This window comes from Physcomitrium patens, chromosome 26, assembly GCF_059467195.1.
Source record: "Physcomitrium patens ecotype Gransden chromosome 26, ASM5946719v1, whole genome shotgun sequence".
In the NCBI taxonomy this organism is placed as follows: Eukaryota; Viridiplantae; Streptophyta; class Bryopsida; order Funariales; family Funariaceae; genus Physcomitrium; species Physcomitrium patens.
Genome location: NC_143435.1, coordinates 1,857,988 through 1,880,890, shown reverse-complemented (window position 1 = coordinate 1,880,890; position 22,903 = coordinate 1,857,988). Strand labels below are relative to the sequence as shown.

The 22,903-nt window shown below is 40.1% G+C and overlaps 5 protein-coding genes across 11 annotated transcripts; 2 read left to right on the top strand and 3 right to left on the bottom strand.

Annotated features, from left to right (window-relative positions):
• Positions 1-1,539: 1,539 nt before the first annotated feature.
• Positions 1,540-8,209, top strand: LOC112278004 (uncharacterized). Of its 4 annotated transcripts, none has more exons than XM_090248190.1 (7): positions 1,540-1,711; positions 3,438-3,518; positions 3,848-5,095; positions 5,319-6,419; positions 6,666-6,891; positions 7,238-7,380; positions 7,528-8,209. In XM_090248190.1, exons 3-7 carry the CDS (start codon positions 4,007-4,009, stop codon positions 7,882-7,884), a joined length of 2,916 nt encoding a protein of 971 aa, XP_090104316.1. In that variant the 5' UTR covers positions 1,540-1,711; positions 3,438-3,518; positions 3,848-4,006; the 3' UTR covers positions 7,885-8,209. The 4 variants fall into 4 exon arrangements, with proteins under 4 accessions (XP_090104316.1, XP_024366725.1, XP_090104317.1 ...); XM_024510957.3 differs by having other exon boundaries at positions 3,438-3,523; XM_090248191.1 differs by having other exon boundaries at positions 1,593-1,824.
• A 1,509-nt stretch (positions 8,210-9,718) lies between these two features.
• Positions 9,719-12,729, bottom strand: LOC112278086 (uncharacterized). Its single transcript, XM_024511153.3, has 5 exons — positions 12,282-12,729; positions 11,701-12,043; positions 11,418-11,568; positions 11,028-11,168; positions 9,719-10,893 (listed from the first exon to the last, which is right to left on the bottom strand). The coding sequence occupies exons 2-5, from the start codon at positions 11,800-11,802 to the stop codon at positions 10,166-10,168; spliced, it is 1,122 nt and encodes a 373-aa protein (XP_024366921.1). The 5' UTR covers positions 11,803-12,043; positions 12,282-12,729; the 3' UTR covers positions 9,719-10,165.
• A 489-nt stretch (positions 12,730-13,218) lies between these two features.
• LOC112278087 (uncharacterized) lies at positions 13,219-15,588 on the bottom strand. 4 transcript variants are annotated; one of them, XM_090248186.1, is made up of 7 exons: positions 15,288-15,588; positions 14,890-14,993; positions 14,461-14,586; positions 14,176-14,253; positions 14,019-14,062; positions 13,775-13,832; positions 13,219-13,543 (listed from the first exon to the last, which is right to left on the bottom strand). In XM_090248186.1, the coding sequence occupies exons 2-7, from the start codon at positions 14,968-14,970 to the stop codon at positions 13,493-13,495; spliced, it is 438 nt and encodes a 145-aa protein (XP_090104312.1). In that variant the 5' UTR covers positions 14,971-14,993; positions 15,288-15,588; the 3' UTR covers positions 13,219-13,492. The 4 variants fall into 4 exon arrangements, with proteins under 4 accessions (XP_090104312.1, XP_090104314.1, XP_090104311.1 ...); XM_090248188.1 differs by having other exon boundaries at positions 14,176-14,242; positions 14,540-14,586; XM_090248185.1 differs by having other exon boundaries at positions 14,890-14,937.
• Positions 15,589-17,423: 1,835 nt separating this feature from the next.
• Positions 17,424-18,769, top strand: LOC112277950 (protein METHYLENE BLUE SENSITIVITY 1). The gene has a single exon (XM_024510840.3). The coding sequence runs from the start codon at positions 18,089-18,091 to the stop codon at positions 18,404-18,406; it is 318 nt and encodes a 105-aa protein (XP_024366608.1). The 5' UTR covers positions 17,424-18,088; the 3' UTR covers positions 18,407-18,769.
• A 1,207-nt stretch (positions 18,770-19,976) lies between these two features.
• Positions 19,977-21,807, bottom strand: LOC112277949 (uncharacterized). Its single transcript, XM_073531647.2, has 4 exons — positions 21,189-21,807; positions 20,847-21,007; positions 20,437-20,689; positions 19,977-20,273 (listed from the first exon to the last, which is right to left on the bottom strand). The coding sequence occupies exons 1-4, from the start codon at positions 21,465-21,467 to the stop codon at positions 20,214-20,216; spliced, it is 753 nt and encodes a 250-aa protein (XP_073387748.1). The 5' UTR covers positions 21,468-21,807; the 3' UTR covers positions 19,977-20,213.
• Between the last annotated feature and the right edge of the window lie 1,096 nt (positions 21,808-22,903).

Genomic DNA, 22,903 nt, shown 5'->3' with positions numbered 1-22,903 from the left:
ATGAGTTTATTTTTATTTTTATTTATTTATTTTTTTTTTTTGAGACAATAACATTGTATGTATGCCTATGCCTAAAGCTAGTTACTTTTTGTCTCTACTCAAATGATAGATTACAATACATACTTGATACATTAAAATATGTTAAGCATTAGTAATTCTTCTACAATATATAATAACTAGTGTTTTCTTTTCTTTTTTAAAAAACTAAATACTTTAAGACTTTGTTTACTTTGAAGTTCTAATAAAATCTCTTGTACTTTTTGTATCTTTAAGACAAATTAAATACATACTTCATTGTATTAAAAAAGAACATGTAAATGTTTTAAACAAGGACTTCTAATATTAGCAATATTGGTGTTGTTGTTGTAAAATGTTGCTATTGCAAATTTTAGTATTAATGTTACTAACTATTGTTGATTTTTCTAAAGCATTACAATGAAATATAAGAATGAATATCAATGCAAATAATGTAGCTATTTTTTATTTTTTATTTAAAAAAAAAAAAAAAAAAAAAAAAAAAAACTCCATAAACACAACACAAAAATAATAAAAGAACTCAAAAATATGCAAACAAGTGAAAAAAATGTACATAAAAAAATAAAAAGAAATCTAATGATGTTTTTGAAAGCCAAATTTTAAAACTATTTTATTTGAATTATTGAATAAAATATCTTAATAATAATTTCAACACAAAATGTTATTTTTTAGGTCAATATATATTTATTTTATTTTTTTGATACAGAAAATTTATATATTGTGAACCAATTTTTTTTTTTTTTTTCAACATATTACTCCCAAAGTAAAATAAGAGGCCCTCATGCTAGTAACAACTTATAATTATAAATTTTGTTTGTTGTAAAATTTATAAAAATTAAATTAAACTTCAAATATTTGTGTATTTTAAGATTCTAAAAAAGAAAATTAATTTATAATTTTTCATTAATAAAAATATTATAATGAATAAACAAGATTGATTTAATTTTATGTTTTATATTAAATAAATATTTTAAAATAAACACATCCAATTTCATTTTGAAACATTTACAGATCCCTCCATATGAATTCAATAATAAATTCAAATCTTCAAATAATAAAAAGAGCAAGTTTCATGGCATTGATAAAAAAAAAAAAAAAAAAAAAAAAAAAAAAAAAAAAAAACATATATATAAAAACATAACAAAAACCTTTTCATTGATTGATATTTTTCTTCTACCAATAAGAATATTATTTGAATTCTCAAGAAATATTTTTTTGGGAACAAGAGAAGAACAACCGAAGTAATTCACACGAAATTGGCATAAAATATCTTAATTCCAAAAAAAGGAAACATCTTCCAAAACAAGAAATTAACTAAATTAATTTAAGTGAGAACTATTCCCACCGGGGGAAAGAGAAACGAATGAAACCACGTGGATGAATGAGCAACCGACTGATGACGAACGAATGAAACCACGTGGATGGATGGGTTGTGAAGGGATGGATGGCCATGCCAGGCCCAGGAAACGCGCCATGGCGGAGGGAGGGAGGCTGGCAATGGCGATGCGTGACTATGGCGATGGCTGCACGCCCTGTTGCTGGTCCACGCTCGCCGCGATGCTTTGATGGCCTCAATCTGCATGGCACCCTCCCTCTCTTACACTCTCGTGCAAGTATAGCGCAAGGGTTCACAGCTCACCATGTGTCACAACCCACCAATCAACCATCCACTCCCGTAATCGTCCACTGCCCCCACTCTCCGGCCCTCTTCCTCTTTCCTTTCCTCACTCCTTCAATCCCGTCTCTCATTCCCCCCATCATCGCTACCCTTCTCTCGATTTCACCATCGTAAGTTAGCGTAGCCGTTTGCTGCCGAATTGTTCCATGGGTTTTCGTGGGTTTGGTGTTTGTTTTTTTGAGTTTGAAGGGGAATCAGGGTTAATTAGGTGTACACGTTTCTTGGTCCCTCTCTTCAGGTGTCTCGCTCGCAACCATCGCAAGTGTTCTCACGATTCGATTGTTGTAGGTTTTGTCAATTGTCGTTTTTTTCGCCCAAAGGCTCATTGGCTTTTCATCGATTTGGTCAACGTATGTACTATTGATGGATTTAGGGTCGGTAGGGTAGACTGGATCCGTAGTGTGGTGGTATTTTTTTTTTTGGTTTCGTTCATGCTGTGACGTGTGCGATCTTTGCGACGAGGGCGGATTTGGGTCTAAGTGACTGCATTTTAAAGTTATATATTCACGTATATATATACATACATACTTATTTTGTGAAGGATTTTTCGGGAGGATTTTGGTGATTTTAAGGAGTTAGGGGTGTTAGCATTGTTTTAAGAGCGTATGATGCGTCAGAAAGTGTTTTGAGTGGGGAACAGAGTGTGCTGCAATAATCGAGAGATCATATTTGTTCCTATTCATTGTGATTATCGATTGTTTGGGTTGGTGTAGGGATTGTGCCCTCTGGTGCCGATCGTAATATGCTAGATGGAGTTGATTTTTTTGTTTAGTTTTCTTTTCTTTTAGGTTTTTAAACAATAAATTCAAATGAGATTGAGGGCGTTCTCGCCGGCTGCATTGAAGGGCGTAGTACTCTTTGTGTTATACACAAACTTTGCAGCGAAATCTCTAGGCTCAAAGATGTTTTCTGGTGTTTTAGGGGTTTTCTCTGATTTTGAAATTGAACTTAACAAAGTTTATTTTTCATTCTTCCGCTGAAACGTAGCTCATTATGACAAATGTTAATTATTTAGCCTTAGTTTATCCGTAATTGATCGTCAATCTTCCTTGTTCATCAGCTGCAGTACTAGCAATAGCATCATTCACTGTGAGCAGACTCACGTCAATGGCTTATCGTTCTGGAAAATGTAGATTCGATAGAGTTTATTTGTATTGCTATACGCTTGAGCCGAATGACTGCGCCTGTGATTAGTTAGCCTCTCGGGGAGCATTCTAAGTAGTTCAAATGGAATAAAGAAGTACTTGGATATGAGAATCCGCAGGCACTAGAGTTTGGAAGCGCGGTTTCCACTCGATTTTGTGATGTGAAGACTTAACATCATTTGGGCATGGACATGCCAGAAGACTAGTAACTGCACTTGAAATCGTGCTGTTCAGCTATAATATGTATTCCCGTGGATTTTGGATCTTTATCACAACATCTCATAAGCAGCTGTGTACCAGTCGATCTTTGTTTACGGGATTTGATAATCATTAGTCAGTCATGTTAGTGAAAAAATGAAACAAACTTTAGGGTTCTGTCTGCTCCTAAAGCTTCCATTGATAACATCCTCCGAACTTAATCTGGTGCAGCACTGGCTTTGGTAACGGGTGAAATTTGTTCACTACACCATCTTTCTTCTTTTTTAAGACCTTTTTATGGCGTATTACAAAGTTTTTTTTTTAAAAATCTAGTAAGCCTGGTCTTGATTCACAGGTGTCTTGTTCTGTTGTTGATCCAGTGTAAGCTGGAGACTTGAAGACTAGGATATGGAAGATTCGATCAACAGCACAAACAAACACCTGGCAGGAAGGTCATGGAAGTAAGGTTAAATACTGGACATTAGGGCTTTAGGATTCAATTTTCTCTCGTCCGACTCACTAGCATTTTCTGGGCAGAGAATGCGCTTCCTGGGAGAAACAGATTGTTACTTGGACTCTGAACTGCTAGTGTGGTTTTACTTCACTTAGGGAAAGCACATAGCTGGTACGATGCTAGAGCTATTTGCATGATTAACAAATATTAATAGCAACGATAGAAATATACATTTGGTAATTTGTGTGCCTAGGCCGTCACGATATTGTTGTCTTTAGTATTACATTATCGTTTCTAAGCATGGACTCACAGAGCCAGTCGGGTATACCTATACAGGCAATTTGCACCTACACAGAGCGGGTGCAGAACATGACTTCGTAGTCGCAAGATCCTCCAAGCATTATTCAATATAACTACATGCAATCTGAAGTCGCCTTGCACCTGGTGCAAGTTTTTTGATATGACCTGCTGTTGTCGGACCGTTAATTTGTAGACATGGAAGCGCAGTCTACTCAAGCCAATGAGCCGGTCGATGACGGTGGATTTAGGGTTTCTGAAGATATGGTAGGTCGGGTTAAGGGAACTGGCAGGCCTGACCTGGATGAAGATGAAGATGATGATGTCAATGATGTGTCTGAGCAAGGAAGCGTTCTATCTGATTTTGAAGAGGAGGATGACATAAACGAGGTTGTGGTTGGGTCCATGCCCCTGGTTATCCCTACAGCAGTAGAGAATAATAAGAGTCCTCGTTTGTTAGGTAGCAGTATAAAAGACTCCCTTGTAGAAGTTCAGGGAAATACAAAAGTGGATCTCTCGTTTGGAGAGGGACGACTTAGTTTGGAGCATTCTGTAGACGGAGATTTTATTTCGCCAATTGTTTCTAGCACGCTCACAGGGGAGGAGAGTAGCCAGCACTTGAAAACGATTTCCAAAACGGACTATCTCAGCGAAAGTTATAAGGATGGCCTTTCTGAACCAGGATCAGATTCAGAAGTCCATTTCGAGCAGCAATTAGACAATCATACAAAGGAACCGAATGGAGGAGAGCCACTAAATTTAGAGCATCCTGCACATGGAGATTCTTTTTCTCCAATTGCTCCTAGTAAGCTTGCAGAGGGGAAAGTAGAGGAAAACAATCCACCTTTGCAAATGTTCTCTAAAACATACTATCTCAGTGAAAGTGATGAGGATGTTCTTTTCGGCCCTACACCAGATCTGAGGGTGCTTTTTAAGGAAACATCGGGTGTGCCCATGGATACTGTGAGCACATCTGTTACTAAGGACAACGTTCCCCAATCTGGAGAAGGAGCACCTCAAGCTATACCCTCTCCGAAGCTTGATCATGTTGATGCCGTGACGTTAAGGACTGGCGGTCCGGAAGTTGACAGCATGTCTTCAGTGAAACGTGATGTGAACGAGACCACCAGAAAGAAAGGGACAATCATGCGGTTGGGGTCGAAGGAAGCAGAAGAACTATTGCAATTGGACCTCTCGAAAGCGGGGAGAGCTATTTTTCCTTCTGTCAAAAAGTCACCGAAAACAAATAGTGTTGGTTGGGGAGTTGATGACCTTGGGCCTGATGAGGTAATCTGATCTTGTACGACTCTGCAGAAGTGTGAAATTTTCGTAAGTCTCTTGGTGTAGGTTGATATTGTTGTGGCTTGACTACTATGAGAGCCTGTGCTCTTCCTATTTCAGGAACATAAAATTTGTCCTGGTATTCCTTGCTAGTCTGTCTGTTTAGAGTTGATTTTCCGTAAAGTCTTAGCTTTGTAACAAGCTTAATTTCACCAATGGTAATCAACAGCTCTCAAGATATGTCGAGACTCCAGAAGTGAAGGAAACGTATTTGGATACCGTTCTCGATATGGAAGACGTGCTGCTTGAATCCGATGACAACCGCCGGCCAAGCAAAAATATGTTCACAAATCCCAAGCAAAAAATTGAGCGGGACGGCAGCCTTACTGCGTCTACTTCAGGAATTTCTTGGGGTTTGGGTAACAGGAACTCTCAGCTCGCTACAAACCATCTTGTAGAGGTTGCCTGGGTTGAAGTCGTTGGAGCCAGACAAAGAAGAGGTGGAGCTTCATTTAGCGAACGAGTTGTAGGCGTGCAAGAGCATACAGTGTACCGAATGCTCGTACGAGGTACTGATGGTCAAGAATGGGAAATTGAGCGCCGCTACCGCGATTTTGTGTTTTTATATCAGCAACTGAACCGCACTTTTCCAGCAGAAAGCACCGTCTCTCTCCCTACTCCCTGGGACAGAGTAAGAGCCGAGTCTCGTAAACTTTTCGGTAACACTTCACCCAACGTTGTTGAAGTTCGAAGTGCCCTCATTCAAGTTTGTTTGCAATCACTTCTCCAAGCAGGTCCCCCTCTTAGTACAGCTTCTCCATTCCTCCGTTTTTTGTTTCCTACCACGTGGAGTGTAACGCAAAGCACGATACTTCCGAGGGCTAGTAGTGAGAATTTAAGGACCAGCGGTTCTGGTCTTTCGCTGGACGAGTTTGGCTCCGAGCCAGGATTCTCGCCCAGGTCTGATACAACTAGTGTGGTTGCGGATGGGGGTACGCCTAGCTCTCAATCTGTATTTGGAAAAACTATTCGTTTGAGGCTTGAAGTGCACAAAAAGAAACCATTGGCGCAGCAAATGCAGTCACAGCATCACTCATGTGCCGGCTGTTACAGGCCGCTTACCTTCGCTGTGGGGTTTATTCCTGGGCTTGCACAAAGCTTAGGACTTAGCGGGCCTCGATGGTGCGAGTACAGCGGGCAATTATACTGTTCTTCGTGTCATCTCAATGAGACAGCCGTTATCCCAGCTTATGCGGTGCAGCACTGGGACTTTGGACTTCGTCCAGTTTCACAGTTGGCAAAAGCATATCTTGACTCTATTTATGACAAGGTGGGACTTTTTTCAATGATAGAGTCAGTCTTTATTGTAGATAATATATTTAACCGGAGATGAGTAGTGTTGTCTGAGAAGTTCATCACGGTTACAGTTTCAACCTTCGTAGGAACTCTGTGAATTAAACTATATGAAGTTCAGTACTATAGTTGTCGAACAACTATATGAAGCTCGTATAATAACTACATGAGATTCAGTACTATTTATTTAAAGCTGACTAGTTCTTGTGGGTTCTTTGAACAGCCAATGTTGTGTGTTAGTGCTGTGAATCCGTACTTATACTTTAGAGTCCCGATTTTGGTGCATTTACGAGAAACAAGAAAGCGACTTAGCAGGATGCTGGCCTGTATCCGATGCCCTTCAAGATCTCGAATTCAAGGCATGGTGGGCTCAAGGCGGTACCTTTTGGAGAGTAACGATTTTTACGCCTTGCGGGATTTGACTGATCTTTCCAAGGGTGCCTTCGCTGGTAAACATGCTGGACTTTTCTGTTGTATTCCATCATCCGATCTCTTACTACTTTCATTGTTCTAATCTCTCTCACTAGCAAAGACGACCTATTTGTAAATGTGAAATGAGAAGGGCCGTGTGTATTGATGACCTTCAAGGTTCTGAAAGAGGAACAGCTGAACTTGGATCAACTGATGTTTCAAAAAACAAGGTTTTTGGTTACTTAACATGAAGTAAAAAGGAAACTTCTCATATTGGTAATTATTGGTGCTTATTCTCTTGGGAATAATAAAGTCTAAATTGTTGCCTTCGGTGTGGCTCATTTGTTGCGCAATGTTCATGTGCCTTGTGGGCATGTATTTCAGGATTACCTACCTACATGAATACACTTCTAGAGAAGCTTACAGTTCACATAAAGTGCGAATGTTCTATTTGTCACGAAATGGGCGAACCCTGTGGTGCGGGAAAATTTTGTAGAGATCCTCTTGATATCATCTTTCCGTTCCAGGTACACATCAAACTTTCTGCTAAGGCCATTGAATTATGATAAACAGTGTGAATTATTAGTGTTAACTATTTATGCAAAGATGATCAAGTATTCCTTGTTTACTGGTCTACATCTAACATTTGTATTTTTGTTAATTTTGTGCTACAGGATGATGGCGTGGTGAGATGTCTCATATGCCAGTTGCCTTTCCACAAGCTTTGCTTCAGGCTTATAAAGATTTGTCCTTCATGTAGTGGAGAATCGTCTCTCGACATTGCCGAGATGAGCCAGGCTCAACAAACCTCCATCTCCGACGCAAGTAACAGCGCCTCTTCTCTAAAGACCACTCCAGATGCTCTTGCTCCAGATGCTAGTGTGCAAGCTGATAGGCAATCCAAGATTAAGGTGCCTAATTTCTTGTCAGGTATTTTGAAATCCAAGGATAGCAATAGTAGCAGAGAAGCAATTCCCGATCGGCAGGACTCGATAGTTTTGGACATGATATCAGGTCCACTTGAGCTCTAATGAGATGAGGACCCCTCAACCGCATTTTATGAGTGATTGGAAAGATGCAAGCAATCGTCACAGATAGGTAGAACTCGGTGTGTTTGAATACACTGAGATATACAAGCCATGGGAGGGTCAGCAGCACTGTCAACAACTACCCATTGATCTGAACAGGTCATGAGGTTCATTGAATACTTAAGATACAATGTCAGTTTAAGGTGTTTCAAAGGATGAGACTCCAGGGTTGGGTAGCTTTCAGCCTCGGATATCCACCCGGATGTAAATTGTTACTATGATCTTGAGAGTCAGTAATAAGTTCTAATTCCCAGATTTTCAGAAATTATATCTTCTGAAATTTATGTTGCGTTTCATGCTTTGTTTCATTTATTTCTTATGTATTATTTTACTCTAAGAAATGGTTGTTAAGAATTAGTTGATATTATAGATTTGTTTTAATCATGGCGACGTTTTTTTTTTGAAGAATTGCACATTGAATGATTGCAAATCCAAATCAGAAAAGTCAACATTTCAATTTCATTTGAACATTTCACTATATTTTTAAAGCTTTTGAATCTTTAATAAGCATACAAAATATATTTTTTAAATACATTGCTTGAAAATACGTGTGGTAAAAGTAATAATAAAATTAGGGAGTATACTTATAGATATATTTTAAAACTAATTATAAATGTTATTCAAATCATTCTTATGAAGATGTAGAAATTATTGTTTTATTTGAGAATTTGATTATACATATTTTTTTAGAGCCCACAAATTCCTATGAACAAAATATTTTCTAAGTATCTTGGTTTACAAGCATGCCTAAATTTTCTATTGCTAAATACAATGATTTGAATATATAAGGTGATATTTATTAAAATTATTAAAATTATAAAAAAATTATTTTTGAACTTTGTAAAAAGAAACATTACTATTATTTAATACATATGATAAGTAAAAAAATATTATCATTCTTCTAGTAAACTTTTATAACTGTTGTCTATTTTAAAGCAAGAATAATTATTTAAATTAATAAGCTTCATTGCAAATCTTTTATTATCATGTTTTATTTTTAATCATGTATTACATTTTAAACAAATACATTTTTGTTTTAAGAAATTACAAAAAACAATTATACTTTAAAATAATTAAAAAATATATATATCAATTAAAGTTTTCAACATCTACAAAATTATGAGTTTTATTATTTAATTATTATAAAATTTTGTACTAAACTTCATTTAAATATTGAACAACAAGCTTATGGTGATTTAAATAGTGTAAGTAACAAAAAAAGATATAGCCATTTAAACTCTTGTAAATCATTTTTTTAATCCTATTTTTCTTTAAGTTTGTATGTCTACTTACATTTTAAAATAGCCATTCAATCGTCTTATTAAATCCTAATTTTACAATACACCTTGATTCCTATAAATGAAATTATCACCTACATTTAAATGATTGTGTGATATTTTTTTTTACAAATTTAAGTTTTAATGTATCACAAAATTAATATTGATAATAAAGCAGGTTATTTTTCATTTAACTATAAAACACTTCTATCAAGTGTTTAAATTTACATAACTGATTTTTGATGATTTAGTCAAATCAGTGTTTATTTTTATTTTGTTCTTTTTATTTAAAAACTAAAAATAATTGCTTGAAACACAATACACAAATTCTTGCATTTGCATTGTAGACATTATAATAAAATTCGACTTGTGATATTTCGATTCATAAGACATTTTTTCTCTTTCAAAAGGTAAAAAATCATAAAAAAGAAATAGACAGTTCTTCAAACCATCAAGCATTTGCCTCAATTTCAACATAAAAATTACTAGCGACACATGAAAACAATGAACAAAATGAGCCTGTGAGCAAATGTTGGTATTCTCTTGTAACATTATACGAAACATTCCTAGCTTACTCAACACTTCAAAGAACACATGACTCCAGAAAGCTTCTCAGGCATACTGGGTTTCCATCCACACTTTTAGTTTGGAAGTTAACATGCAGAGTTTTTATGCAATTGAACGATGGCAAAAATTAATACAAAACCATACCGATCCATTGGATGTTAGTGCAGGAGCGGCATGGGCTGAGAAAATTGGAGTGAATCTGAATAAATTGTGCTCATCTCCAGAGCCTAACGTTGCAAATTTGCATCGGAAACAATGCCTGCACACACAATCTCGGCGAGAGCTTCATCCTTCCGTGTTGTATCGTGTTTGCTCAATGCTCGAAATGCCCATGATTCAGAACTGGGTACAAGTTTTGATCAATTTTCTCCGTTGCATGCTCATTGCATTACATCGATAGGTTCAAGCAATCTGTCCAAAAGCTCCAACGATGCTTGAGACTCGGGCTTCGTGTTGCCATTAACAAGGACCGTCTCGTTGAGAAGAGCATGGATTCCTTGAGGCAGTGGCAGGTCTGATTCTTTGACGCCGCATAAATCTTCTGTTTCCTGCATGATCGGCGTTGTGACGACGAGGTTGGTCACATCGTTTATGCTCAACTCTGCGTCAATTTCTTCATCCGGGTAAGGATCTTGCACTAATGTTGCCGTGATTGAGGCTACAGTAGCCTCGATTAGCGCCATGTCTTCGATATCTTCAACTGCAACAGATGCTTTCAAATTGGCAAGCTCACCTTGGATATTGTCGAACCCGGTTACTATGTTACTGAGCAGCATGCCTTCTACTGGAGGATCTGAAGATTCTAGTGGTGGTTTGTTGAACACAACTTCTAAAGGGATTTGCACATCTAGGGTCATGGCCTCTTGGGCGATATCAACTTCGACATCCTTGTCGTCCCAAAGTGTCTCAAGCTGAGGAACTCTTGCGATGTCTACTGCAAGTGTCTGATTGTTAAGCAGAGAGACGTGCGAGTTTTCGAGGGGCTTACTGACTTCAATTTCCGCTACTCCATTCTCACCGTGATTGCTACCCACGGTATGTGAAGGTGCATCTGAAGTTCCTGATATCTGACACCGATCGACAAAGAGCTCCTCCTTAGCGACCGTTCCTGAAATATTAAAACCATGAATCAGTTAAGCCCAGGCGTTATGTTTCAACTTTTGAAGAGATAAAGCTTAGCCTATGCACTAACCCTTAATCGACTTAACACTGAAGTAGGAAAATAACCTGCAGGTTTCCTACCTCTGCCAGATTGCAGTGCGTCTTTTCCATGGCTGTTCTTGTTCCGCCTCATCCGCTTCGCTGGAAGTGTTTCTAATTCTTCGAAAAGAATGTGTCGTCCCAGCTTTCTATTCAACCTCGCGGACCGCCTCGGCGCTTCAACTGAAACCATGACTCCGACACAAGATCCTCGGTTTCAGGAGAAATTAGAAAAATTACTATTACACTGCAATTGGCATCTCTTACGGCACTCGCCTTGACATTTCATGCGGCTCCAGAAGCAAGACGCTCAGCTACAGTGCTTTGTAAAAATGTATCGGATTCGAATTGAACCACAGTGATGCGTACGATATCCCAAGTAAGATTCATTCTTTAAAATAGTTTAAAGAAGGTCCCTCATCAATGAATCACCTGATGTCCAGCAAAAGTCTCCCGCTTTGAGGTCACCCGCGTAAACTTTCAGATAGCAGATGAGATGTCTTGCAGACTTAATTTCTTCGCCATTTGGAGCAATGTAGCTCACATCCTTCCTATTAGGCACGCCGCCTTCTTTGGACCAAAACTGCGTCACACCACGGCTGATTGAATGCACAAAATTTATGTTCATACGCATCCAAAACGCATGGTCCAAGATTTCCAACAATATGTTTGACGCGAGTCAATGACAAGATTCCAGCTAGAAGTCGGAGGAGACCTTTTTCTTCCAGCCTCTTAGTGTGCCGAACAGGTCCTTCACGACGCAATCCGTGCTACCGGAGGCTTGAAGCGTCGCACCATTGACCTCTGGACTCGCCATCCACCCCTGCGTGCACGTCTTCCAAAAACTACACGAACTTGAAAAGAAAATTTTAACAGCTTGCGCGCACGTCTGCCGTGGTTACAACGTCAACCATTTCTTACCCGCAGGCGTACAGAATTGGCCCATTGCTGGATGTCAAGCGCATCTTTCGCGCTCATAGAGCAAACTCATGTAGCTTTTCAGGACTCTTATAATGTGACTTCACAGAAAAGCGCAATTCCAAGCAGCTGAATGCAACCTTGAACACAACCACCGCGGGACTGAAAATTAGAGGACGTAGAACGCGGAAATTAACGACGCTGTTACAGCCAAGCTTCTTGAGTATGGCATCTTCATGAAAGAATGGCAAGCATTTGAGGGAATGAAGAGGATTTGCAAGGGGTTTGTGAGAGGACAGGGGCACGGAGGTGCGAAGTGATGTGGAGAGCAAGACACCATAGATGTGAAGGAATGCGAGGTTAGAGAAGAGGAGGCACCATGCGAGCACGGAGGAGTTGCAATCTTCCACAACCTCCTTGAATCTCCTGCCACTCTATCGCCATTGTTGACAACAAGGGATCTCGAAAGTATCCGTTCTCCCCACTCGACGCCTTCGATGATCGATCCCGCGACTCCAGTCAGTCCTGCCGCCATGGCCGAGACCACCATCAATCTACACAGCACAACCAATAATCATAACTCGTAATTTTCCAGATCTCAATCCTCCGGGGAGCTTCAGCCTCCCTAAATGAACATGAATTATGAACATGAATAACTCCCTGTTATTGAATAGGTGCGTCGATTAACGCTATGCATGCAGACGAGAACAAGGATTAGTGATTGCGAACGGAGAATGGTCGATCCGATCGAACTTCTTGGGAAAACAAAACCTAGTAACTGTTCATCGGGCAGGCGATAGCGGCTCAAGACGATAACTGTATTCCGTATGTCTATGACACCGCGTAAATAATGCGTGTTTATACGATGTGTACAATGTCCAAAGTCAGTATATTATTTCATGACCTACAGTTCCATGCAGATGCCTTGGAACAAGACTGCCGTACTTTCAGATATGAGCACATTTGCTTTGCTTTGTTTTTGTTTTTGTTTTTGTTTTTTTATTTTTTTTATTTTCTGTATTTCTCTTCGAAAGGATACAAGCACAGTTGGTAACATCCTTGTGGCCGCTCCCACCTGTCGGTCCTTAGATAATTGGTACTTGTAGGATCCCGATTGGAAAGCTACATCACACAGTATGTGACAAGGTAGAGCATGAGAATAGAGCAGGAGAGCTATTATCAATTTAGAGGTTCCTTGACAAGATTGAGATTAGAAAAGGAGGTATGGGTCGGGGTTGTTGACGTCTTTGCAGCACAAAAATGGAGAATGACAAAAGCAGACTTAACATGCTGTCGTCGTTTTACTAGCAAGGAATTATCTCAGAATTTGATGCACTCTTTACATTTGACAATACAAGTGAAAGACTGATTTGGATTCTAGAAACCCAACCAGAAGAAACCTTTGATTTCACCAGGAATTGACTCTTCTTTCACAATCTGCAGTTTAGAACCAGTTTGCAAGTTCTAAAAGCGAACTAATGAACACAAATAAACTCACAATAGGAAAATGACCATTACCGCATTAAGTAAAGTTTCTCATCGCCAACCTGTAAGCACACTACAAAATGTTCTACAAATGTGTGTTTAATCTACCAGATCTTGTTTTCAACCACCACTTCAATGATGTCCTTAAGAGTTTCCTGCAGAATTTTAAAAAGACAATACAACTCGTCTGTCAGTACCATGAAACTCTAAACCCTAAACCTTGGAAATGACGCCTTTAAAGATACAATGTTGTCGTGTTAAAGTCTTGGACTTGCTGAACAAAAAAGATCGACTCGAAAATAATTGAAATCTCAGGTATGACAAACACGGCAAGAACTGGTTCAAATGCATTTGAAAGCGATAACGAGATTTGGTTGAGCACTTACTGCGGAATGATCAGCGAGTCCCAACGAGAGTATCAAGGGCCTGGAACAACCAGTTTTACTGCATCCATATCACAAAAGACCGCCATCCAGTGAGGACAAACCACTGAATGCAACGTAGAGTCTCCGTTTTACATTCTTCTCCCATTTATTGTCCCTAGTTAAACATATAGAAGCTGCAGAAGATTAAGCATATTGAATAAAGAGACAAATATAGGGATATTGAAGAGAATCTTGAAGAGAATACCTCATCTTCTCAATAAGTTGACGAGCACAAGCCATCATCAAAGGCTGCAAAGGCAACATTATGCTACTTAGATCGTGAAGAATGCCAAGAGATACCTGTACAAGTCTAACATAGAGAATAGAATTATGTAACAGCCATTTATAATTCGATCCAATACCTCATCACGCTTGCCCATAAGGATACTGATATTAAAAGTGGGACCAGTGCCATATCCCTCCTCTTTCCTGCACAGCCACTTTATTGTTTGAACCAAATATTTATTGACTTTGTAGTGCCACCAAAACACTATCTAGTGTTATCCTTGTACAACTCTAAGGTAAAGAAAACACTCTGTAAATGTCTAGATCAGCATATTCAGGATAAGAAAACCATCAAAGATCTCCGAACTGAGTAAAAAACACAAAGCAGAAGCTGCAAAGATCTTAAAGGATTCATTTCTGACATGGCATGGATTGAAGCTGCCCAACATTCTGGAGATATGCTTCGACATTAAAGAAATGGACCTGGCAAGGAGTATGCACCTTGCATGCAGGAGAGTGCCCATTTTCCCGATTTGTGTTACTGCAATCTGCGAACAATACCACGCCAGGTACTCTAATATCAACAAGCTATATCTTTCATAATAGAACATTACTTATGAGGAATCACGAAAGAAGACAAGTTACCTCAAAAGCAAAAGCAAGTATTTGGCTCTGTTGAATTTCACAAAGAAATTCTGTCAAGGGATTTCGACATCAACTATTCATGTAACCTCGGAAATGAACTACGACGCAAATAAGGGTTAACAGGTGATAACCACGTGGACAGCATTTGAACAGCAAACTTCGCACGAAGGATGCGGGTGTGGATCATGTGATGAATATGTGCTCACCATAATATGATCGTCATAACTAAACTGCACGACTTCTGTCTTCAGGCCCTGCACCGTTCCGTCAACACCATAACACAGCATGATTTGAGCTTCAAAACATGTCCCTACACTCGCCACAGCATCATCACTACGCAAGCTCCAATTTCAACAACTAAACACTGGCATGTGCAAAACTAGAGATCAGCATAGGAATCCACTGATCGCCTCGAATTTCAAAACTCATAACCTAAAACCTCTCCACTCATCGCTGCTCACCGTTGCGTGAAAATTCCCAGCTCTCGTTCACATGATCAAACGATCGCCCTCACTCCCAAGACATAAAAAAAAAAAAAAAAAAAAAAAAAAAAACGCAATTAGGTCGATATGAACTACTACAGGGAGGAGCGTCGATGTTGAACCTGAATAGAGGTGACGAACTGCTTGGATTTTACTGGAAATGTCAGAGGGGACGCCATAACCTCTTCCAGAATCGCAAAGAGCTCCTAAAGCACCGAAACAGTGAAAGCAAACCCTGGTCCTGAAGTTGCAGCTTCGACACGACACCAAATTCGACACGAAAACATTCAATAGCTGCGTCGCGACCTCGGGCCTCCGATGGTGACTTCCAGGTGTGCGTCGCGGGGGTAGAAAGCTGATCACGGAGGCTCAGAAACAAATTCTTCGAGGTTCGTTTGGCGATGTCCTGAGACTGAGAGTTCGGTGTTGGCTGGGCGAGGGGCTCTGCACGACGAAACGACTAAGCCGATGTCCTCGTCGCGTTCCCAACGTGCCCACCCGTTCCCTGCGTTGAGAGCATTCCCCCAATTTCCACCCTTCTATTCATTTTCCTTCTACCCACAATTAAAACAAAAAAGAAAATAGATATTATAACCAACGTTGGAAGCCCTTTCTTTGCTACCAAACTTATGGTCCATGTGTATACTAGGGCTGAAAGGAGTAAAAACTGGTTATTAAAATACTATAGATGAAAATTGGTAATTAGAAATGTATGTTATATATAGAGATATGATAAGATTGTGGTCTAATTAACAAGTTTGGTTATAGGCTTGGCTATATGTATAATTGCGTAAAGTTAAGAGTTTTTTTCTTGATACAACACTCATTGGCATATATTTTTACTTTTTACAATAAAACATGAAAGTACTTGGTAAAAAAAACTCAAAGAAAAATATTTTGTTTAATAGTACAAAAAATATAATTAAATTTATCTCATAAAGAATTGGTGTCTAGTACAATAAAATATTCTCATTGTTATTAATTTAATAAAAAATACTAAAGGATATATAATATGTGCATTGTGTACACTTTACAAATAATTCTTATATTAGAGTTATATTTTTGCATTAAAATTCTAATGTATAGTAGTAGAAAATTATTAAAATTTATTGCGTACTAAATAGAAGTATTCATTCAAAAATTTAGCCAAGAAAAGAAACAAATGAAAGGAATCTAAGCAATTTGCTATGTATAGAGATTTAAATAGTATTGGTTCTAAAAATTGGAATGATTGCAATTTAAACTGGTTGTTGATAAACATATGTATTATTATTGATCTTAAGAAGAAAAAAAAATGACTTAAAGTACAATGGTAAGATAATATTTAAAATTGCATGTAGACTTTGAAAAAATTTTAAAGAAAATTATTAATTAAATTCAATAACAAAGAGGTTTGTTAAGACCACTAAAATATTGTAGCCTGAAACTACAATTAAAAATAAAAACTATTACAATATTTAAAAAATAAAAAATTATTACAACATATATGCATCAATTATTTTTTAAAAATTTAATTTGAATATTATAACAAGGATATGATAAGAAATTAGTATTATTATTACTAAATTAAATTTGCATAAGTTCCCAATACTTTGATGATTACTTATTAAAGACTATTAATTTTATGAGGAATAATTATTGATAAAAAAAAAAACACTATATTTTGCAAGTAAATTTTCTTTAGTAAAGTAAAAGGCATGTTTATGCATGCAAGAAGGTTCCATATTGCAAAACTATGTAACAGTAAAACTATTCAACAACAATTCAATCAATCATTTCTATAACTTGGCACATTATAATTCATTAAGCAAGGGTCCTACATGCATAAAGAAATTTGGTAATAGAAATTAATGTAGGAGATTTCTATAAGTTACGTAGGGAAGTGTCTTTCCGAACGACTTAATTGGAGAGGAGCAATGTGGAGTCCGCCGACAGCACTGGCTCTCCGAATGTACTCACTCTCCGAATGTACTCACTCTCACTCATCATTCGGCCGCAATGTATATAAAAAAAAAAAAAAAAAAAAAAAAAAAACATTTTCGCGATTCGGTGGTCGTGGAAGGTCACTCACATCCCCCAGCAACAAACAAAGTGTTCTTCGATTCAATGGAGAATGGTAACGGGAATGGATCAATGACCTGCCCCATTCTCTCTCTCTGACATCCCCCCCCCCCTCTGGGCTTTTCATCACTGCCGCGAGGGGTCGGAGATATGTTTGCATCCGAAACGCCGCGGTTTGTTTTCATCCCTCGGAAGACTGTTGATGGGATCCCACCATCGGAAGGAACTATCTGAAACGAGGGAGGATATCAAGGTCGGGAGGAACATCGGCGGAGAGAACGAGGCCGCATGTCTGTGTCGGAGAAGATGTGTCTGGGCCAAAGGGGTCGCCATTCAAATCGCCATTCGATAATCCACCCAGGGTTCGATTGGGAGACGATGGGTTCCACCACAGTGACCTGTCGGAGACGGTGGAATCTCTCAAAGGAAGAGAAGAAAATCAAGGGCGAAACGAACATATGGTGATGGCGGCAGAGGGGGTGATGACTGTGTCGGAGAAGATGCAATCCTGGGGCTGTCAGAAAATCAAGTTTGTGATGAAGATGCAATCTGACGCTTCGTAGTTACGAGCTCCAGGTTGTGACGAAGATGAGGGGAAGAGCGCGGTGAGGCTCGCTTGAATGCCTAGTTGTGGAGACAAGGGATACCCAAGACCAAGCGGAGCTGGCATCCATGGCTGGTGAGTCTTTTTTGAAGGTTTGCACGTTAGGGTTTGCATCGCAGTTGGCCCCTACCTCAAGAGTGGCGTGCGCTTTAGATTTTTTTTCATATCCTCTGGGGTTCTCCTCTCTCCGGGCCGTTTCTCTTGTGGTGCGAGCGCCGATTTGGTGGAATTTGAGTTTAGAAGGAGAGTGAAGCAAGGATGACGGGGAAGGCGAAGCCGAAGAAACACACGGCCAAGGAGATTCAAGCCAAGATTGATGCAGCGACGACAAACCGCGGCGGAGGCAAGGCGGGAGTAGTGGACCGGAAGGGGCTTGATAAGGGCGGGCACGCGAAGTTGGCTTGTCCCGTGTGCAAGGCGACGGCACCCGACATGAAGAGCATGCAAATCCACCACGACGCCAAGCATCCCAAGCTGCCTTGGGAAGAGGACAAGCTGATCAACTTGCACGCGTCGACGTCGGTTGCAGCGGAGGAGAAGCCCAAGCCCGGCGTGCGCGGAAGCTTGAAGAAGTGAGACTGTTGCCAAGGTGCATGCGATGTAACGGAATTGTAGGACTGGTATTGTGTTACGAACATGTATGACGAGGCATAGTATTGGAGAGGAAAGCAATGGCAGTAACCTCGTAATGCTAATCTGGCGGTCCAGTGTTGAGACTAGGGTTTGGCCTGCGTCGCTTCAGTTGTGACGCTCCGCCAATGCTTCTCATAAAATACGCGATCGATGCTCTAGAGAAGCCACGAGCAATCTACGCAGCCCCTAGGAGTTAAGCACCCTTGCAATTTAGAACATGTGTGCAGTTTGCGGCGATGCGCCTTTGTGCTATTTATGAATGAATTACCAAGCAAGGGATTTGCGGGTGGCGATGCTTTACAGCTATTTTTCTTGTGTATTAAGCGGCACGGTAGTGTCGGTTGTAGCATAGAGTGATTTCCTCTGCTGTTGAGCTCTACATCATGAAGTTTGTCGTGGTGATCTGCATTGCCTTCTGCAACTGTTGTGGGAGAGAAGGCGGTAGTTTCATTACAAATCACTATGTATGCATGCTTCTACAATCGTGAAATGAAGTAGCCTTTTATCTTCGTGGTTGTCAATTGAGTGGGATCTGTGTTGTTGGTGAGTATCTGTTGTCTTATTGAAACCACTCGTCGTGAAGAAATGCAGAACACGGCACATAGCGCTATTTCGGTCATAAGTACAATTGGTTGATGTGGCGCTAGAATTCGTGCCAGACTTCGAAGTAATCGAATAGCCGGCTGTTGAGCGTGTGTAGCTGATATTCTGCATTTCGTCGTCTTGGAGGCGGTCATCCACATGACTCGGTCTAGCCTTTTCCAGAACGTATCGTTTCGAAAGACGAGACACCAAGTTCTACAGCGTTTGGAGCTGGTCGTCGTAAAGCAAGAGGTCTTTGTGGAAAAGTTCGCAGGCAGGATGTACACTAGACCAGCTATTAGGGGGAGATAATCCGACCCCAAGCAGAAGAATTGATACACTGTCACTAACTGATAGGAATGCAGCCTGATTCACGACGTGTCGCATCCAGTTTCTACAACTAGCTGCCGCGGTTGCAATGATACAGCCGTCATTACAAATTTGTTAACGTCGCAAACTGATGATTACCCCCTCGTACCCATTATATTCCGTAAGTTTCAGGAGCAACAAGAGAAACTGTCATGTTACAGTGATGGTGTAAAGTGGTAGGGAATGGAAGAAATGGGTCGCATGTCGGCAGAATTGAATGACCTTAAGAGTCTTGATGCAGTCGTTCTTAGGGGACATTTCTCTCTAGTATAAAAACAAAAAACAAAATCCTCTACGACATCGACCTAAATGATTTCAATTCTAATGCAAGGCTCGTTACTCAATGAAGTTACAAACGCTTGCACCTCACCATGTTGCTGATAAAAAAAGAAAATTGACAGACCGGTCGAGCAATGCCATCTCCTGCTTTGCAGCATTCAGATAATCGTTACTCCATAAATCCACGACTATACACTTTCCAACGACGTGTAGCTTTGTTTCATTCATCATTGCAAGCTGAGTGACCGTCTATGCGCACAGTAGCATTGTCTCGGTGAACCGGTTAAAAAGGATGGAAACGATGTTGAGAAGCCGCTTCTCGTTTCAATCATTGATATAGAACTCAAGTTAACACTTAAATCACAGGCGGTTGAAATCTCTCTAGAATTTCTTTGGTATCCATTGTATCATCTCTACTGTACAATTCCTGTAAGTCTACCATGCCAATGTTCTACACTACTGTATAAGAGCAATACCACGCTTCACTGATGAACTAAAACAGATTCTGAAGAGTAAAGCTTCAAGCCATAGGGCGGACTCCTCGTGCTAACTGCGCAAGCTCCAGGAGCTGGCTTGGAACCTGCAAAGATAAGAAAAATCATTCCTTCGACATCAAATTCATGACGAGCATGAAAACAGTCAATCAAAACAGGCGAAAGAGAGAGAATAATGACATCAGCAGCAAGGGAAAATGAGAGATAAATGAAATGAAGGGGAAACCGATTGCAATCAAGATGATTCACCTGTTGAAGGAGCACATCTACTTTGCTGCGAGCTAGCTTAAGCGACTTGAGCGAGCCTTCCACGTTTACTCTAGAAATGGTTTGGTTCTCGATCAAGCTGCCGGGCGAGGACACCATGCTTTGGGAGCACATATCCTCTTCCACCAGGGCCAACCCTTGCAGCAGCTGTTCGGAGAAGTCTTCGTTAAGCTCCAGCTCTTCAACTAGTCTCGGTAAGTTAATCTTCAGGCGATTGTACACGAGAGTGAGGGCCCTGAACACAAAGTCCATACAGAAAGTCGTGAAATTCCATTCCGCACGGTTTCGCTATGTGTCGTTGAAATTGAACACATAGCTGTAAGGTGAAGGAAATTCCCGATTGTGACACTAAGAGTATGCACGGGGAGATAGGGAGTGGTATGGGGCTTTACTTAAGCCGAGTCTTGCATTCGGAGGATGGTCCGAACTTTGACTTTGCTTGGAGAAGAAACGTTGAGAGCGCAGGAATCATGTCACGTGCGTCCAAAACAGCCACCACTGCCATTTCAACTGGATCCTCCGTAGCATCGGCTGCGCTTGCCGTCTGTCTGCCCTACACGAAACATGGTGCACAGTCACTACGGACCCCCTGGTTCCGCATACTTCTGTACCAAGCAGATACACCAGACATCGTTCAGAGCGTGGGAAGATATCAACAGGTGCTGGAGCGATGGTGCATATTAGGTCATTTTTGGAAGCAAACTAGGTCAGGAATGGTCATGATCAATTCATACCAAAGGTAGAGAGTATTTGAACAGCAGCGGGGACACCAGGCCGGCCAACACTCGCCTACGCCCGCAATTCATCTCCCTTCGCTTCCGACAAGACAACCCGGTGTTGTCCACATCTTCTGTCGTCCACTTCTTGCTGACCGCGGCTTCTTCACGAGGTCTTGGTGCGCGAGCTGCGCACCTCACTCTGAAGATTAAATCGGAGGGAACTGCTCTGTGCGAAGGCTTGAAGTTCAGAACGGCTCCATGCCGTACTTGCAAGGTGGGGCTCATCCTCTCCATATTCGCCTGTTCTAATTACACTGTACAAACAAAGAATTGATCAAACTCTGTTGTCAATCGTCTTTCAAGCTGCCATGTCATTACTCCTCGCCGCCGCGACAACCATGCCGAGAAGAAGATGCAGAGCTCCACACCTCAAACTCAACAGTCGCCCACGACGTGATGGTTAGAAAGAATTGGGCGTCTGCTGCAAGTGAGGAATCTAGAGGCACAGCGACTTGAATCTGCTGACGCAAATTCACACAGCGAGAGTGAGAACAGATTCAAATTCCACATGCGCACAGAAGGAAAAAGTATACACAGGTGGACGGCTATGGCGGAATGTGCCAAACCAGACGCAAACCTGGCGAACACATGACTTGCAGATGGCCCAAAGCTTTATATCAAAAAGCTAAGATCCTTCCTTGTTGCGTGTACGAGATCGGAACCAAGTAAAAGTTGCCGGAGATGTTCAGAGGGTGGATCCACGGTCTGACGACAACTTCTGTTCTACGATCACGATCAACTTCAATAAAAAAAAGAAGCTCTTCCCTCCGATCGATCGACTTGCGGTCATTCTGACTCCTCCTCACCAGAAGACCGAACGCTGATTTCGATCCATGACTCTGGTAAGGAGCAGAACAAAAAAGAACGGGACGATGAGAGAGTGCAAGGCGAAGCCAGCCTGGTCGATGGAGCCAGACTTCTGTTGCTGCAGAAACGAGATTCATGTCGGAGTAAATGTGGATGCAAGCAAACTAGGGTGATGGAGACGAGACAAGACAAGACGAGAGGAGAGGAGGCGAGGGAGGGAGAAAGAGGGATGGATGGATGAAGGTGTTGGATGAATGAAATGTTTCATCCTCGGAGAAATGGCTCCTTTGCCATCCATCCCCCCTCTTTCCCCTTCAAGTTGCATTTCTCATGAATGTTCTCTTTTCTTCTTTTGTGTTACACTTACTTTTACTTTTACTTTTCGTAAATGAGGAGTTTATAAGTTTGTAATGAGTTGGTTGAGGTTGTGTTCTTGTAATGCAAGCTATACTAGTCATAAGTGATTCTATAGATGATAATAATAATAATGTTAGCTAGTGTGGGATTTCAAAACTATTCTCTTATATTTCAATCAAAATGTGATGGATGTTTGTAAGAAAAAAACATTCTATTTTTTTCTTTCTTCAATTGGTTTTTTTAATGATTTTTAAGCATGTAATTTTAATGAATATAATTAAAAAATAATCTCTGTAAAAGAAATTTAAAAAGCTAACAATAAAAAAATATATAACAAATAGTTACAAACTTTAAATTAATTATAAAAAAAATTGCAACCAAAATTGAGAATTCTATTTTTTTACTTTTTACAAAAAAGAAGAAATGTAGAGATTTATAAGATGGAAAAAAACCCACATATCTATATATAGATATAAGTATCATTATTAATGAAATTCTATGCATTT